A 15,450-nucleotide genomic window follows, 5' to 3' on the forward strand; every position below is an offset into this window, starting at 1 on the left:
GTGTAGGAGAAATTCCAAGATTTAGTATAATGTGGTTTTGGTCTACCTGTGGTTTATGAACCACAGATGAAATTCTCTTCCTCCATCTGCTGGTGGACTGAGTGCTTTACAATGCAGTCATGGTGCTGCTGTGTGAAAATACTCTATTACCAGAATGAATCCTTCTTAATTACTCATGAATGACCAGAGTGGCTGCTTTCAAATGGCATGGGAAAATGTTTCTGTCTGAAATGTGATATTATAGAAGTACAGTACTGTGCAAAATTCTTGAGCCACACTTCAGTTTTCTTTATATTTTGCTAGGAAAATAGGAAATAGGTACGACAGTTTGTAGAAAACACCGTTTGTACAATTCTAATGAGCTTTAACGCCAGTATTTGGCATGACCACCTTTATTCTTCAACGCAACCTGAACTCTCTTTTAATTTAAGGAATAGTACTCCAAGGCTTCTTGAGGATATTCACAGATCTTCTTTGGATGTTGCTTGTCTTTTTCTCTATTAAGATGATCCCACACTGCTTAAATAATGATAAGGTCTTGGCTCTGGGGAGGCCAATCCTTGAGTTCGGCTGTATGCTTTTACTGCATTGGCAGTGTGTTTGGGATCACCGAAAAATGAATGGTGTTTCATGGTGGATCCGCATCTGATGAAACCAAAAATTCCGCCTTTGGATTCATCACTCAATAAGTCCTGTTACCACAGATTTTTGATCCAATTCTTGTGGAATTTGGTTTTATTCCTTAATAATGTCTTCTTGAAAGCCATCCTTCCACTGTGGCCATTTCTGATAAAGCTTCATTGAACAGTAGATGGATCAACTGAAGGGTCAGATGCATCTCTCAGATCCTCTGTCAGGTATGTCTCACAGAGGATCTGAATTTTTTAGCATTTCTTAAGCACATGTCTTCCAGATACTGTTCATCTGTAGACAGTATATTAGGCTGACCACCTATTTTGATTAGCCCTGCCACAGACTGGCGACCTGTCTAGAGTGTACCCCGCCTCCCGCCCTAAGACAACTGGGATAGGCTCCAGCCGCCCTCCGACAGTGACAAAGATAAGCAGAAGAGAATAGATGGATGGGGACTTTGTCCAGTTTCCTCAAAATTGTTTAGGATACACTGCACTCCATCCTGAGATGTGTCATGTTTTCAGCTAATAGCTCTTCTCTCACCTTGTGGGTGCAGATATACTATTTTATGTCTGTCAAACATATCTTTGACATTTTTCATAGATTCAAACAAATGTCTATATTTTTGCAACAGGCATCCAGTGACAAAGTGCCTATAGATATTATTTAAAATTGGTTATATGCTAAATTGTCTGGTTCGTCCCTTGAGTTAAATTCCATTTTTATGCTTGAATGATTCATAGGTCAGTGTTCAGAGACAGGCAATGTCCAAGGGAAAGCTCTGAAATACTTTCAGAAAGCCTGGAGAACTATTGGTCAAGACCACTTTAAAAAGTCTGGCTCCTTGGAAATAAAATATATAAAAAATGAGCAGTTGCTTGAGACTTTTGCACAGTACTGTATAACAGGCTATCATATGGAAGGAACCCAAGTGGATTACAAGTACCTTGCTCAGTAGAAAGTAAGGTAGGGAATGACCTGTTCATCTCCCAATGATGTTTCCCACTCACCTGCACCATCTTTCTACACGTTCACCAGGTCTCAGTCTAATTAGCCACACGCCAATCTGAAACCTGAATATGTGAATATTTAACCTGATATTTCATCAGCCGTCAACTGTCAAATCTGAGAAGCATAGTGAATAATTTATCAAAGCAGAAATCATACAGACGGACAAAGATCAAATAGCAGCTAATTTATTCATTGATAGTGACCTTATGTTTGAAAATAAACTTATTTTGTGTTGTTTACTCGTGGGGAATAGTGGAATTACAATATGATGATGATGTTGGGGCAAAGCCGACTCCAACACTCAGAGAATCACCTGATCATGCTTTACAGAAACCTGCTTGTGAGCTATTCAGACACATCAAATATTGAAAGCCTGGAGTTTCCGTTTCACACACAGTGAGGGAGGGATGAGAGCAGTGAGAGAGCAGGCAGACAGAGCGGTGGAAGAGAGGGAAAAGCTAAAACAAATAAATAAATTAAATAGACCAAGTGGGATTAAGAAGAAAAACCCAGCAGTCACCCTGGGAGGGTCACACGTGAGGTGGGATGGAGGGAGAGAATGAGGAAAAGGGCCAGAGCATCGAAAGGTAAGGCGAGGGGAGAATGAATGTTTACGACTAATCAGGTCGCCCTGACTGTAACAATAGAGGCTGATCCCTTGTAAGGCAGCTGGTGACTGATTGGCTGATAACCTTGTAGTCAGGCGGTTAGGAGGGCATGTTTTTTAATTCTTCTGTCTCTCTTTCAAACTTCAGTGGGATAACTTTTACTCAGGCCGAAACAGTGACTCAGAGTTGTGGCAAGGACAGCGATGAGTCACAAAGCCTCCAGGAACCAGATGAGGAAGACCAGACTGATGGAGGACACTATGATGGAGATGGAGAGCCAAGCCAGGTCAGATGAGACAAAACCACATAAATGAAATATAATATAAACAAAACCTCTATCGATCACAGTCAGTGCAACTCATATGAAACAGCAAATGAGCATTTAGCGTGTCATTTTGTTTGTGTGCTTGATAAAGGGTGCAGACGATCAGTGCAGCGGTGCAGAAGTGTTACCAGACAGCACCCTGGTAGCCACAGACACCCAGGACGATACTGGGTGCCTCCCATCGTCCTCCCTGCAGACAGAAGAAGAGTTGTCCCCCATTTCTGTGTTATCTCATCCCTCTAACACACAGAGTAGGTCACACTCACAGCTGACAGATGCATGGGGCCAGCAGGGTGCATTTATTGAAAGCACTTGCTTGTGTGAGACTATTTAAATGTAAATGGGTTAGAGCCAATGCTGCTTAAGTGCTTTTCTTTGCCATTTGTGTTTTTATAGATCACCCACCTGAACCCTGCTGGTACTGCTTGAGGTCTCTTGACTCGGAGTATCGCCCTGAAACTACAAAACAGGTTTTTAAATTCATGACAAAATATATTTTCCATTAGAGGGAGTGTTGAGAAAATGCTTCATGCATTCCCCATTCATTTAGTTTTCTCTAATGTAACACACACATATAAAATAATAGAGGATTTGTTATTGCTGTGCATTTTTTTGTGTAATTTTTAAAGACTCGAATTAAATTTAAGCCTGAAGTCACTGTGCACAGCTCTTTTCTCTACTGTAATGCAGACCTCTGCTTTTCTTGAACAGCAGGACGACTCTGATTCGTCACCGCTGCCCTCTAGTGGTCAAAAAGTGAGCTACCAAACAGACCCTCGGCCACACTTTGGTGTAGCTTGGTCGTCCCACTCGCCGTGTCACCCACTGTGGGGAAGCGAGGGGCCCTGCAGGGGACAGAGAAACCAGGAAGTGCACTATCAGACACACACCTGTCCACACTGCCATCTGGACTTGCCCCCTGACACACTACGCTGGCATGAGGTTTGGCTAAGCTAAGCCCACGTAGACATAAATAGATCATCACTAAAGATACCGCAGTTTATGTCACTCTGCTTTCTTTCTGTCTGCACAGGCAAAGTGTCTGCTGTTTGAAGATCTGAGGAAGTCAAACAAATAGATGAAGAAAACGTTTCTTTTTTGTTATTAAAAATAGTGTCTGCTGTCTAAATTAGAATATTCTCAGGAAGCCTTTAGCGTGTTAGTGTTGTGCAGTATCTGCTTGTGCTATTAAATATCTATCTATTTATTACACTTAAGCTTTGTCATCACTATTCCTCACTTATTATTATATTATTATTTTTACTCAATGTTGAACTTCTGTGACTTTAACTGAGCAAGGTGAAGTCATCCTCTTCCTTTTCCTGGTCTACATCCCTATGTTAAAAATGACCATGTGCACGTTAGCATATGCTACTTCCGGTGCGGAAACTCCTGTGGGGAGCTTTGTTTCCGGTGTCCTATTCACGCCCTGTTTACGGTCCAAAACAAGTTAAGCAAATGAATGAATCAAGCGGCGATTAACATTTCTATAGATGTCTTGGGCATTTACCCAATATATCTGTAAATGATGTTCATCGACTTGTCGATATTTTTTCCCTGTGCCTCAGAACAAAAGAGAAAAGGGATTCAAATGTTATATTTCTCAGCTGTCCCTCGTTTATCGCGGGTGTTATGTTGTAAAAATAACCAGCGATAGGTGAAATCAAGTAGCCAATTGTATTTTTTGACGGTGCAAAACGTTTGGTGGACATCGTGGACATACAGTACTGCACTTCAGAGTCACACTGCTAGCAATCGTCACGGAGGAGATCGTCTGCAGTGGCAGGATACAATGTGACGTAAAAAAACGTGCAAACTTGCACTAAAAAAATCTGTGAAACAGCGAGGTGAAAGGTGAACCACGTTATTAGCGAGGGACCACTGTAATTTTGAAGGTAAGTCACAGCATACCCTTCGTAAATACTAATGTATAGAAACTCTTACCATTCATTTTTTGTGTGGCTTTTTTCACGGTTTGTTAACATGCTGTGTAGGTGTGTACTTGACTAGCTGATATCGACATAACGGGAAAGATCTGGTTTGACTATTCTTCACCTGTAGTTTGAATGCTGAACATTTGCCTGTTTAAGTCATAAGACCAGTCACTATACAGAGATGTGCTTCTGAATGTGGACGATGTGTCTTCTGCTGCAGTAATGCGGTTCTGCTTGTGTTGAGCGATGTAAACAACTGATTGATCTAAACTCTTTAAACTTCAAAATTGATCATTAGATTTTTTATGACACAACAGTGGTGAGTGTTCCCACCTTCTGCTCTTTGTAACTTAACGCGATCTTTCCGTTTTCGAGTTTTGGACATGATTTTGGAGTATATCTTCGCAGTAGCGATTGACCGCAAAGTAAAGCTACCGGAAATGTACAACCCCACGTCCGGTCTCAAACCAGGAAGTTAGCATTTTCTCGTGCACAGGGTCAATTAAGATTTTTTAGATCTTTTAATTGTATTTTTTCAATAAATAATGTTAGAAATGGACTAAATGGCGCAAATATGCACTCACATTCTTATTTTATTTTAAGAAATTTTTTTTAACTTAAGATCTTTAGGCAGAACATTCTTATTGGATATTCATCAGGGGCATTATCATATACATGTCTTGTCTGTTGGATACACTGACAATAAATTCACCATTAGCACTGGACAGGTTTATACGTGACTTAATGAGTTAATAAGTGTTTATAAGTAGGGTATATCTCAGTATGTTCTGTCTTTCCACTTCTCTATTTTTTAAATTTCATCTTTACTACAAATCCCCTTTTGTTTATTTCCCCTAATTCCTTTTTTTCTTTGATTTATCACACTCATTTGAGGTTTTTGACCTCATGCAGTCCAATCTGATGTCAAGGGAGCCTAAAAAGTAAAACTGATCAATAACAACCCATAAAAAAGTTTCAAAAACAGCTCAAAATCCCCCCTATTGTGAAAAAATAACATAGTTTCCGTTTTTCCACATTCAGTTTATCTGCTGTCATGTAAATGTTAAATCATAAGAAAAAACTGCACTGGCTCAGCTCTTCAACTTCCATCTTAGCTTTACTCCCTTGTCTTTGTGAACTGCTGTCACAATGTGACCTATTGGCTTGTTTTTTGGTGCAAAGTCCATCTTTTATGCAATTTTATCTTAGTTTACTTTACAAACCAAGACACTAAAGAGAAGCTATCTGTGTCAGTCAGCCTGTGACATGGTCCGGTGTGAAATTCAGGCAGATAAGGGAGTACCCGAAGAAAACCCAAGCAAACAGACTCAAACAGACTCAAGGAGGGGCAGCCATCTGACTGGTTGGTGGGTGAGGAGAGAAAACACAGACTTAGAAAGAGAGGATATAAAGTTTAATGGCATGCTGCAGTGTATGGAACGCCAGGACTGCCATAATGAATGAATTAAATACACCATTAAATAATTAATTAAATGTGGCAATAATTAATTAAAATTGGAATTAATTAATTAAATAAATAGTTATAACACATGTAATTAATTAATTATTGCCACATTTAATTAATTATTTAATGGTGTATTTAATTCATTCATTATGGCAGTCCTGGCGTTCCATAGCAGTGGTATATACATGTGGGGAGTGAAAAGAGGCCATATACTAATGTTAAAATGAAAATGAGTCAATTACTATTCATTATAACGTGATTAGTTACAATTTATAAACCCTTCATAAAAGCAGCCTGTTTTAAAGGGAGTGAATGGAATGTCTTGAACAGAAAACTGAGCTGGTTCCTTGTGATGTCACAATATTCTGTGCCAAATTCCTCTAGAATCTCATTGGCTGTTGGACTCCTTGTGGCTGTAGGTAGTCTCCCTGTCATTCCTTACATATTGATGTAACATTTTTCAATGTTTTCTTTAAACTACAGTGGGATTAGCCTGTGTCCCACACATCTACTTTCACTGAAGTCCACTGTGAGAGTACAAGCTGCAGAAACCTTGTGATCCAAATATTAAAACATGGAAAACCTAGAGGAGAGCATTGGGGAAGAAGAGAATTATGGCATTGATCAGGAATACAGTGATCCAGAGACAGGAGAATATTTCACTGATGACAGCTGTGACTGCATCTTAGACAGGAAAATCACGTGGCTGTCACTTCCTCGTCTGTGCTTGGAGCGTGTATTCAGTTTTCTGCCAGACTGGGATCGCAAAACAGCAGCTCTTGTTTGTCGTCAGTGGCACAACGTCATGCGCTCACCTTCTCTCTGGCGCCACCGCCGTTTTCACTTCAGTGGTCGGATTTCCAAATTCAGGAAGCCAGATTACTCCTCTACCATTGCCTATGTGAGCCACCTGGGCGCCTACTTGGAGAGGTTGGAGGTGACTGTGTGTCCTCCAAGGAAAACCCAGGCAGCCCTGAGACTGAAGGGAGCGATCACTCAACTGTTTTCTGAGCTCATCAGGTAAAAGAGGCCTGTCTGAACCAACTCGTGGTTTTACACAAATTAGGGCCCCACTCTGTTACCCTGTGCAATATAAGTAAAAACTCACACTGCAACCTTATTATCATTGCGACCTCCACAGGGTGAGGGCCCCACTGCGCTCGCTAGCCGTCATGAACCTGGAGTTGGACAGAAGCGCTTGGACTTCAAGCCTCAGAGCCTCAGTGGTGGGCTGCCTGATTTCATTCCTCCAGAGAGGCAGCTCAAAACTCAACTCCATTTGTCTGAGCGGGATGCGAAACTGCATCCATCAGGTGACTACAGCACACATCCTAAGATAATGTTTCAGCAGCTATATATCACCACCCAACTTCCAGCTCTTCACTACAGTGCTAGAGTTATTTAAAACACAGAACAGATCTCATCAGCTGAGAACTGGAGCCGAAGTATTGTGTGTGTCAATTAATCAGTCTTCATATGGAATAGTAACTTAAATTTTGGTGAAAAGTTACTAAAAGATGTTCAAATTCAGCGACATAAGACTACATTACTGAACTGAATTGAAGCTAAGTAGTTTAATATTCTAATTTAAATCAAATATCTTCTTTGTGATGCTTGATTCTTCCCTTAATGTTTTATAATAAATGCCACAATTTTAGTTACCAGTTTGCAGGTCTCCATATAAAGCTGCAGTAAGTTTGTGTTTAAAGCCTCTCCTGCCAGACAACCACAAGCTAGAAATGTTGACTTTTGGGTTCACATCAATCACAAACTCCTAAATATCAAGCCCAGTGGAGCTGTAACACTCCTTATTACTTCATAAATGGATTTCTGATAGTTTAAAGTCTAAGACCTCTCACTGGGCAATGTTTGCTTTCTAGGCTAGATTGATTATTATACTGATTGTGGTCTTCTTAATCTTTATATGGTTTCTGAACCTTTAACTTCAAGGGTTTGGAGCTGCTTTCTGCCTTATTACATTATGAGACGCGCTTCTACCCCCGGTGCTATATTTCCTCTTTGGATTTGGAAGCATTCTTTTCTGGTTCGGTGAACGTCTACCTCAACTCCAGCGTGCCCGACAACCTGAGCCAGTTGCAGTGTCTCACCGATCTGAGGCTGAGTTACTCCTGTTTGTCAGATGAGCTTCTAATGGCACTCCAGCAAAGACACGGAGGAGGGAGGCGAAAGTCCAGCAGAGATGGCAATACCCTGCAAACATTTTTACTGCACTGCTGTCTTAAAGAACCACATCAACAGGTAAGCATGAAACGAACCTTTCAAGTGGCCTTATTTTATTATTGTGTGGGGATGTGTGAATGATGTAGCTGTGATCCCCAACAAAAACTGGATTCACTGCTTCTGTGGTTGGACACAATGTAATGGCAGATGTATAGATCCTGGGTAGGAAGACAGGGTTTAAAATACCCCCACAGGTCTAATTTCCATCTCCGCTTCTTTTTGTCTGTCAAGCTGATTTGTGGAAGCTCATGGGCAACTTTGGCATCAAGCTGCCCAGACCTCAAAGTCAAGATTTCAGTGAACCAAGTTGTTAACAATGATCGCCTCGCCAGGATGCTGCTGCCCGAGATTCCCCTGAGTGAATACTGCATGTCTGCTTTCTACTCGCCCAACGAAGACTGGAGTCCCAAGCCTCTCCTCAGCGACATACTGCCTCAGTACAGACACACCATTCAGGTCAGGGTGCTGAGCAGGCAGCATTACAGAGTTCAGAGTGTAGATATGATATGTTAAAATGAATGCCTGCTCATTACAATCAGCACATTACTGTATGCTATATATATTACATCAGCTCATTTGAATTTGATCTGCAGAGGCTCTGAAGTTGAAATTAACAGACGTTCTCTCAACTTATGTCCACAAGCTTGGTTAGTCACAAGCAATGTCATTACATCTGCAACCAGGAATAACATTGCCTATTGGTCATTGTTTATGGCATTTATTGTGGATTATTGATGGGATTGTTACTAGATTTTTAAACAATCCCCAAGAAGGTTCAAATCCACTGGCTGGCTGGTGCCTTTCTTTGCGAAATCATTTAATGTGATACAACACATGAGTACTGTGTAAATGATGCTTCAAGAAGAGGGAACTGAAGGGCATGTGGCCTCGTCCCACAAACTTTACAAGAGATTGGCTGAGACAGTCTTTAGTAACACACTATGTTTAAAGAACTAAGCGTTGAATTAAAGAACAGCAGTTGCCTGATGGAGAACTGGCTTAACATGAACCTAGTTACTGAATCAAAATCATTATCCTGCAGCATCTAAACCTGGACTTCGGTGCAAACAACTTCGGTGAATCTTTGGATGAGGAGCTGTTGGAGCTGGTTAAAGTGTGTGAGCGTCTGGTGAAGCTGAGCATCTGCGCATTCTTGGAAATCCGAACTGTTGCGAGGCTGCTAGACATGAGTTTAACTCAAAGCTCCCTCAAAGAGATCCACGTAAGACGAAACAGCAATGTCAACCTGACTGCACACACAATAAAGATACACACACCCTCACAATAATGCTTTTAAACATTTTATCTTGCAGGTAAGAATCTGCAGCTTTAATGAAGCTGCTGGAGAGGAGGAAGAAGCACTGGAGGAAATGCTGTCTTCCTACCTTCATCTTCCTCCTGATCTGTGTTTTTCTGCCATAATTTACCCGTTTGAATAACACTTTCACGGGGATTTGTCGACCAGCAAAGGACAAACAAAAAAACAAATAAATGAGTGAAGCATAAAAAGCATCTTTTTTGCAAATAATCAAACCAAAAGAGTAATAACTGGCCATTTTTATGTGGATTGCCCGCCCACTAGCTGTCTCTCACTCGCTCTCTCTGTCTCTTGCCTGTTTTTCTCTGGGGTGGTGTGAGTGGCAGTGGGGGGTGTGCATGGAAACACTGACCTAGTTTCTCAGCGAAGGGTGATGAGGGAAGCAGAGTGTGCACGTGTGTGCATGCATGCATATGTGTGTGTGGGAGAGCTCTATTTAAGGGAACAGGAGGCAACAGCAACATACCAAACTCTTGCTTACACAGCTCACGCCTAACTGCACATGAAGTCAAGTGTATTGTGGGCTTTCAGTCATATTCGTTTAATTTTTTTCTGTTATTATCATTATCTGTGCCACTACACCTCACCTCATTATTATTACGTATAGAGCTCGTACATAAAAAAGGATGTGGGCTAATGTAACATTTATCTAAATGCTGGGGTATTTTAATTTGGTTACTTGAAACATCAAGCACCATATCTGTATTTATCTGTACAGTAATGTTAATTCACCCCTCTTTCAGATTCTTATATTATATTCAATAATTTATTCAGTAAAGGCTTATAGTCGGATGATATAAATTTATCTCCGCACATCAGGCAAACATCATCCTTCACCTGATTGGTCGCCAAAAGCCTCCGCCCCCTGTAGATCACGTGACCAAATAATGACATTAGGCAGCGCGGCGGATCAGCCGATGGTATGTCCAATCACCTGACCGCTGTTTGAATATTGATGCTCTGCCTGCCGCCACATTGCTACGCCTTTCCCATGCTGCTGCTGTTGTTGTCTGATATTGTTTGAGTGGGACCGTCGTAAAATCGAGAAAGAAAAATGTCCTCGCTGCTTAAGCCATTTTCGGTGTGTGAGGGGCCTTGCGAGAGCTGCGGTGTGAGGAGAGGATGCCAGAGCTCGGCTCCGGATCGGCAGCCTCCATCCCAGCGTTCGGCGGCGGGCCTGGGCGCTGTGCCGGCACACCAGCGGTCGTACGCGGCGAGGAGGAGCCTTGCGGCTGCCGCGATCGGAGGGAGGAAAATAACACATCCCGGAAAGGCCATCCTCGCAGGTTGATTTTACGACCTATTCAGCCGGCAGATCCCCACCCCTGCTCTCATAGCCGCTTAGTGCTTGCCACACACAACCAGCGCAGACTAATCTCAATCTGTCGCCCATTAAGGCTGACCATGCAGAACTGGGTCAAAGCTGCAGTGATGCTACTGCATGATGTAGCTGCACGTTAGTGTTAGTCTTTAATGCACCTCTGAGGTAATCTAAAAATGATGTAAGGGATGCTGAAGGGATTGTGCTGCAGAACCATCTCATCTTTTTGTTTTTTTCTTTCATGCGGAAGTAGAAAATGCTGGCAAGGTCTCTTTCCCCCCTTTGCTGCCCTAAGAACATTCAAGAAGAGTTGTGCACAGTGAGCGATTCTCCCTCTCCCCTTGTCTCCTCATTCAGGTGGCATCGCAGGAGGAATCGAGATCTGTATCACCTTCCCTACAGAGTATGTCAAGACCCAGCTGCAGCTAGATGCAAGAGTAAACCCGCCGCGATACAGAGGGATTGGTAGGTCACTGGGACATACATGTGAAGTTGGTCTTGTGCTGGTCTACTCACTCGTGGGCATGCTGTGTACTTACAGGTGACTGCGTGAAGCTGACTGTGCAAGACCATGGGCTCAGGGGGTTGTATAGAGGTCTCAGCTCCCTGCTGTATGGCTCAATACCCAAGTCTGCAGTCAGGTGAAGATGCATGTATCATATAGAGTAGTTTAATATAAAGATTATGTGAGAACCCCCCCACACACACACACACGCACACACTCGAAACAATTCAAAAGGAATAAAAGAAGCGTGGCTGTGATAGGGAAGCACTTGGGCCTCTTGCATCCTTTTGTTTTGCAGAATCACAGATGAGCTGGGTTGCAAACTTGAAACTGATGAAGCAGCCGACTGATGTTAAATCAGTGACACAGCATTTCTTAGTACTTAGCTAACCAGCATCTATGTTTTTCAAACTGGGCTTTTAAACATGAAAAGAGACCATAAAGAAAAAGCAGCAGTGTACACTCACTCTAGATAACGTTTTTGTCCTGTCTCCCCCCTCACCCCCAACCAGTAGCAGCAGATGACTGCCTCTCTCTAATCCTGGTTCTGCCGGATGTTTATTCCTGTTAAAAGAAAGTTTTTCCTTCCCACTGTCACCAAAGTGGTTGCTCACAGGGATCACCTGATAGTTGGGCTTTTCTCTGTAACTGTAGGGTCTTTACCTTACAATAATAAATGCCTTGAGGCAGCTGTTGTTGTGATTTGGCACTGTATAAATGGAATGGAATTGAACTGAATAGATAAATTGCATTTCAAACCAGCCGCTTTATTTGTTTTGATAACTTTTGCCAGTATTGCTCTGGTGGTGACCCGGTCAAGCAACCAATCTTTCTTACAGGTTTGGCATGTTTGAAATGCTCAGCAATCCAATGCGAGATGCGACAGGGCGGCTAGACAACACACGGAGCCTCTTGTGTGGTTTGGGCGCCGGAATAACAGAGGCAATAATAGTGGTCTGCCCCATGGAGACGCTCAAGGTTCGTTGGAGGAGCGTGTGTGTGACTACACGGGTCTGTCGTGTCATCAGTGAGTAAACTGGTCTTATGAAATCTTGCAGGTGAAGCTGATCCACGACCAGTGCTCCCTCCGGCCTCGCTACAGAGGCTTCTTTCACGGAGTCAGCGAAATTATCAGAGAGCAAGGTAAGAGAGGGAAATCTAAAGCAGCCGAGTGGTTGTAACTACAGATGTGCACGTGTGCTTGCGTTTCACAATGAGTCAAACTGTTTTAACCTGTTCAGGCGTGAGGGGGACGTATCAAGGCCTAACGGCAACCGTGCTTAAGCAAGGAACGAATCAGGCCATCCGATTTTATGTCATGAACGCACTTCGCAATTGGTACAAAGGTGAGAAAGTGTGCTTTGCTCCAATATCATGCAAGCGTACTGCCTGTTAGAGCAGTCACAGTTGACTGATGGGCTTCCCTCCCCATGGGTTGGACATTAATGCATGTTTGGATTTGACCTCTAAGGGGATGATTCCAGGAAAGAAATGCACCCAATCGTCACAGCCATGTTTGGAGCAACAGCGGGAGCGGCTAGCGTTTTTGGAAATACACCTCTGGATGTCGTTAAGACCAGGATGCAGGTAGGGAAGCATAAGTTCTAATGAATTTCTTGCTGTCGTCTGGTTATCTTTTTGGAAACCATTGTTTTACTGGTTTGTAGGGTTTGGAGGCTCACCGCTACAAAAACACAATGGACTGTGCCTTCCAGATCTTGAAACAAGAAGGACCGCAAGCGTCAGTAACTGATATCCTCCTTTTCTAGCTTGTCTTCGTGTTTGTTTTTTTAAAATCTTACATCTAACCTCATCTCGCCTTGTTGTCGTCCTCCTGCAGGTTTTATAAAGGGACAGTTCCCAGGCTTGGCCGCGTGTGCTTGGATGTGGCCATAGTCTTCGTCATCTATGAGGAGGTGGTCAAACTGCTTAACAACGTGTGGAAGACCCAGTAGTCGGGAGAGGTGGGGGGAGCACAGACCAGTGCCTCATGCTATGCACAACTGAACACCTCTAATCTCGTTCTTGATCAATTTGATGGCCACGAGCAGATGACATGTCGTCTCGGCCAGTCTCCACACTGTTACACATTCTAAATAAATTAAAAGACTCTAAACAAAGTGAAAAGGAAAAGCAGAGACGTTAGTTGCACCAAATAGTTCAATGTCAGACTAACAGGAGATGATTTGATTTTGAAGGGTGAGACGAGGGGAGGACGTGTTCGGTGCACCTGACCTAACTTGTAAGCTCGGTTTTGTAAATCTCATCATCACAAACATGATATAACAAATGGAAACGTTTTGACTCAAAGGTCCAAATTTAGAAGGGGAACAAAAGGGAAGAAAACACATGACCACTGTTTTAGCTTTTGATGACTGTTGTGACCTTACATGTTGTAGAGTGAACACTTTGTAACGAAACCATTAATGTGTCTTTTGACTCACTGAGTACTTACTATACTGAGCAGAGAACGACAGAGAGGGCGATGCTTTAACACATCTGTGCAGTGTTTCAACACATCATAGCGTTGCCGTTGCTTACCCTGCTGTGCTTGTGGCATCATCGCACTGTAACATTCACAGGATATCTTTTCTGTGTCTCTATGATGAACTCTGAGATGAACATTTTACAGCCGCTGCTGTGTACAAAGTATTGCTGCATGTATGTTACTGTGGCATCAGTCTAACACACTGACAGTGGCTCGCAGGCTGCTCAAGGCTACACAAACTGGTCTGGAGCCTGTGCCTCTCCAGCGGATCATTTCAGGGTCTCAACCTGTCAGAAGTGATGATTAATCTAGTGATGTAGGAAGCAAATCTGCATGTAGCGCAGTCTTTACACGGGGATTTGGTGAGCTTTTGGTTGCTAATCTGGTAAGATTCTTAAAGCTTTGAATTCTCTACAGCAGCACATGAAGGCTTCATTTGGGAATATTTGATCCGTATTGCTTTATTCTGACCCTCAGTCTGAACCATTTAAGCAAATGCAGGCGTGAAGCATGGGGGGAAGAAAGGTTGTGCCAAGCTGAAAATAAGCCATATTACTTTAATAATCTTCAATCTTCAGCTGTTCTGCTTATGGATTCACTCATCAAAAGGACTAATTGGACATTAAGCAATTTTAAGATTCTTTAACTGAAGGTCAAGCATCTCAAAAGCTAAAGATTGCTAAAATTGCTAATTAGCTCCTCTAATTTACTTCAGTACTACAAGTTTTCAAAATATTGGCACAATTTATAATTTTAATCTGCAACATGTAGTAAACATATTTTTTTTCCCTCCATATCACATCTACAGCGCCTGAAACTTCCACAGTACCATGTCAGAAGCTCAATCAATGGGGGAGGCTCAGATTTGATTGACCTGGTGGCACCACAGAAGCCTTTGTCCTCTTTGCCAAACTGCTTCAGCAGGATCTCTAGCATAACGTCCTCAATAGCAGAAAATCTTTAAACCATGAGCAGCAAAATATTGTTTGTTTAGGTCTCTACCACCGTTTTCACTTATTAATGCACTTTTTTTTTTAAAAAACTGTTTGGACTTTGTGTTTAAGGTTTACTGCTTTTCATACGTAGGGGAAACAGCATTTGAGATTTGGCAGTCACTGTTGATCCCTGCTGGGCACATTAAAGGTTTGGTGTTTTTGTTGAAAACCATCAATGCTCATGTATGATGCATATAACCAGATATTACTAATAAACTTGTGATTATTATGAGTGAGTGAGTTTGATTACTCTGGTCTACCAAAAAAAAAAAAAAAAGAAACGTTTGCTACTGGGAACTTCAGACCAGATCTTCGTCTACTTATTTTAAATAATTACAGAAAGCTTGTCCAATTTATGTTTCGACAGTTCAAAATAGCACAATATCTGGGTTTCAATTTCCCACTAAAGATGCTTTGATCCATTTGTTTTGAAAACAAACCACAAGATGATACCAGAGTCGTGTTTAAGCAGATTTCTGCTGATTTAGCTCAAAATAATATGAGGTCAGAGTGCTAAAACATGTTTGAGGCACTTGCTTTTCCGTTTGTACTGCACATCAATCTCACTTTGCAAGAACCAACAGCAGTTACCAATCATGCTCAGGA

The 15,450-nt window shown here is 42.2% G+C and overlaps 3 protein-coding genes across 4 annotated transcripts; all 3 read left to right on the forward strand.

The window, feature by feature from the left end:
* Positions 1-2,190: 2,190 nt before the first annotated feature.
* LOC146624217 (uncharacterized) lies at positions 2,191-3,655 on the forward strand. 2 transcript variants are annotated; one of them, XM_085363779.1, is made up of 6 exons: positions 2,191-2,231; positions 2,400-2,538; positions 2,669-2,828; positions 2,974-3,047; positions 3,289-3,519; positions 3,611-3,655. In XM_085363779.1, the coding sequence occupies exons 1-6, from the start codon at positions 2,191-2,193 to the stop codon at positions 3,653-3,655; spliced, it is 690 nt and encodes a 229-aa protein (XP_085219905.1). The 2 variants fall into 2 exon arrangements, with proteins under 2 accessions (XP_085219905.1, XP_085219906.1); XM_085363780.1 differs by having other exon boundaries at positions 2,684-2,828; positions 3,292-3,519.
* Positions 3,656-6,550: 2,895 nt separating this feature from the next.
* LOC146624218 (F-box only protein 39-like) lies at positions 6,551-9,656 on the forward strand. Its single transcript, XM_085363781.1, has 6 exons — positions 6,551-6,996; positions 7,118-7,289; positions 7,927-8,235; positions 8,449-8,673; positions 9,260-9,439; positions 9,531-9,656. Exons 1-6 carry the CDS (start codon positions 6,551-6,553, stop codon positions 9,654-9,656), a joined length of 1,458 nt encoding a protein of 485 aa, XP_085219907.1.
* Positions 9,657-10,542: 886 nt separating this feature from the next.
* Positions 10,543-14,869, forward strand: slc25a1a (solute carrier family 25 member 1a). Its single transcript, XM_085363782.1, has 10 exons — positions 10,543-10,821; positions 11,214-11,321; positions 11,398-11,497; positions 12,201-12,339; positions 12,420-12,504; positions 12,603-12,707; positions 12,833-12,948; positions 13,029-13,102; positions 13,202-13,325; positions 14,658-14,869. Exons 1-9 carry the CDS (start codon positions 10,590-10,592, stop codon positions 13,314-13,316), a joined length of 1,074 nt encoding a protein of 357 aa, XP_085219908.1. The 5' UTR covers positions 10,543-10,589; the 3' UTR covers positions 13,317-13,325; positions 14,658-14,869.
* The last annotated feature ends 581 nt before the right edge of the window (positions 14,870-15,450 follow it).

This window comes from Diplotaxodon limnothrissa, linkage group LG10, assembly GCF_057381915.1.
Source record: "Diplotaxodon limnothrissa isolate DT_005_m linkage group LG10, D_limnothrissa_male_GT1.1, whole genome shotgun sequence".
NCBI lineage: Eukaryota > Metazoa > Chordata > Actinopteri > Cichliformes > Cichlidae > Diplotaxodon > Diplotaxodon limnothrissa.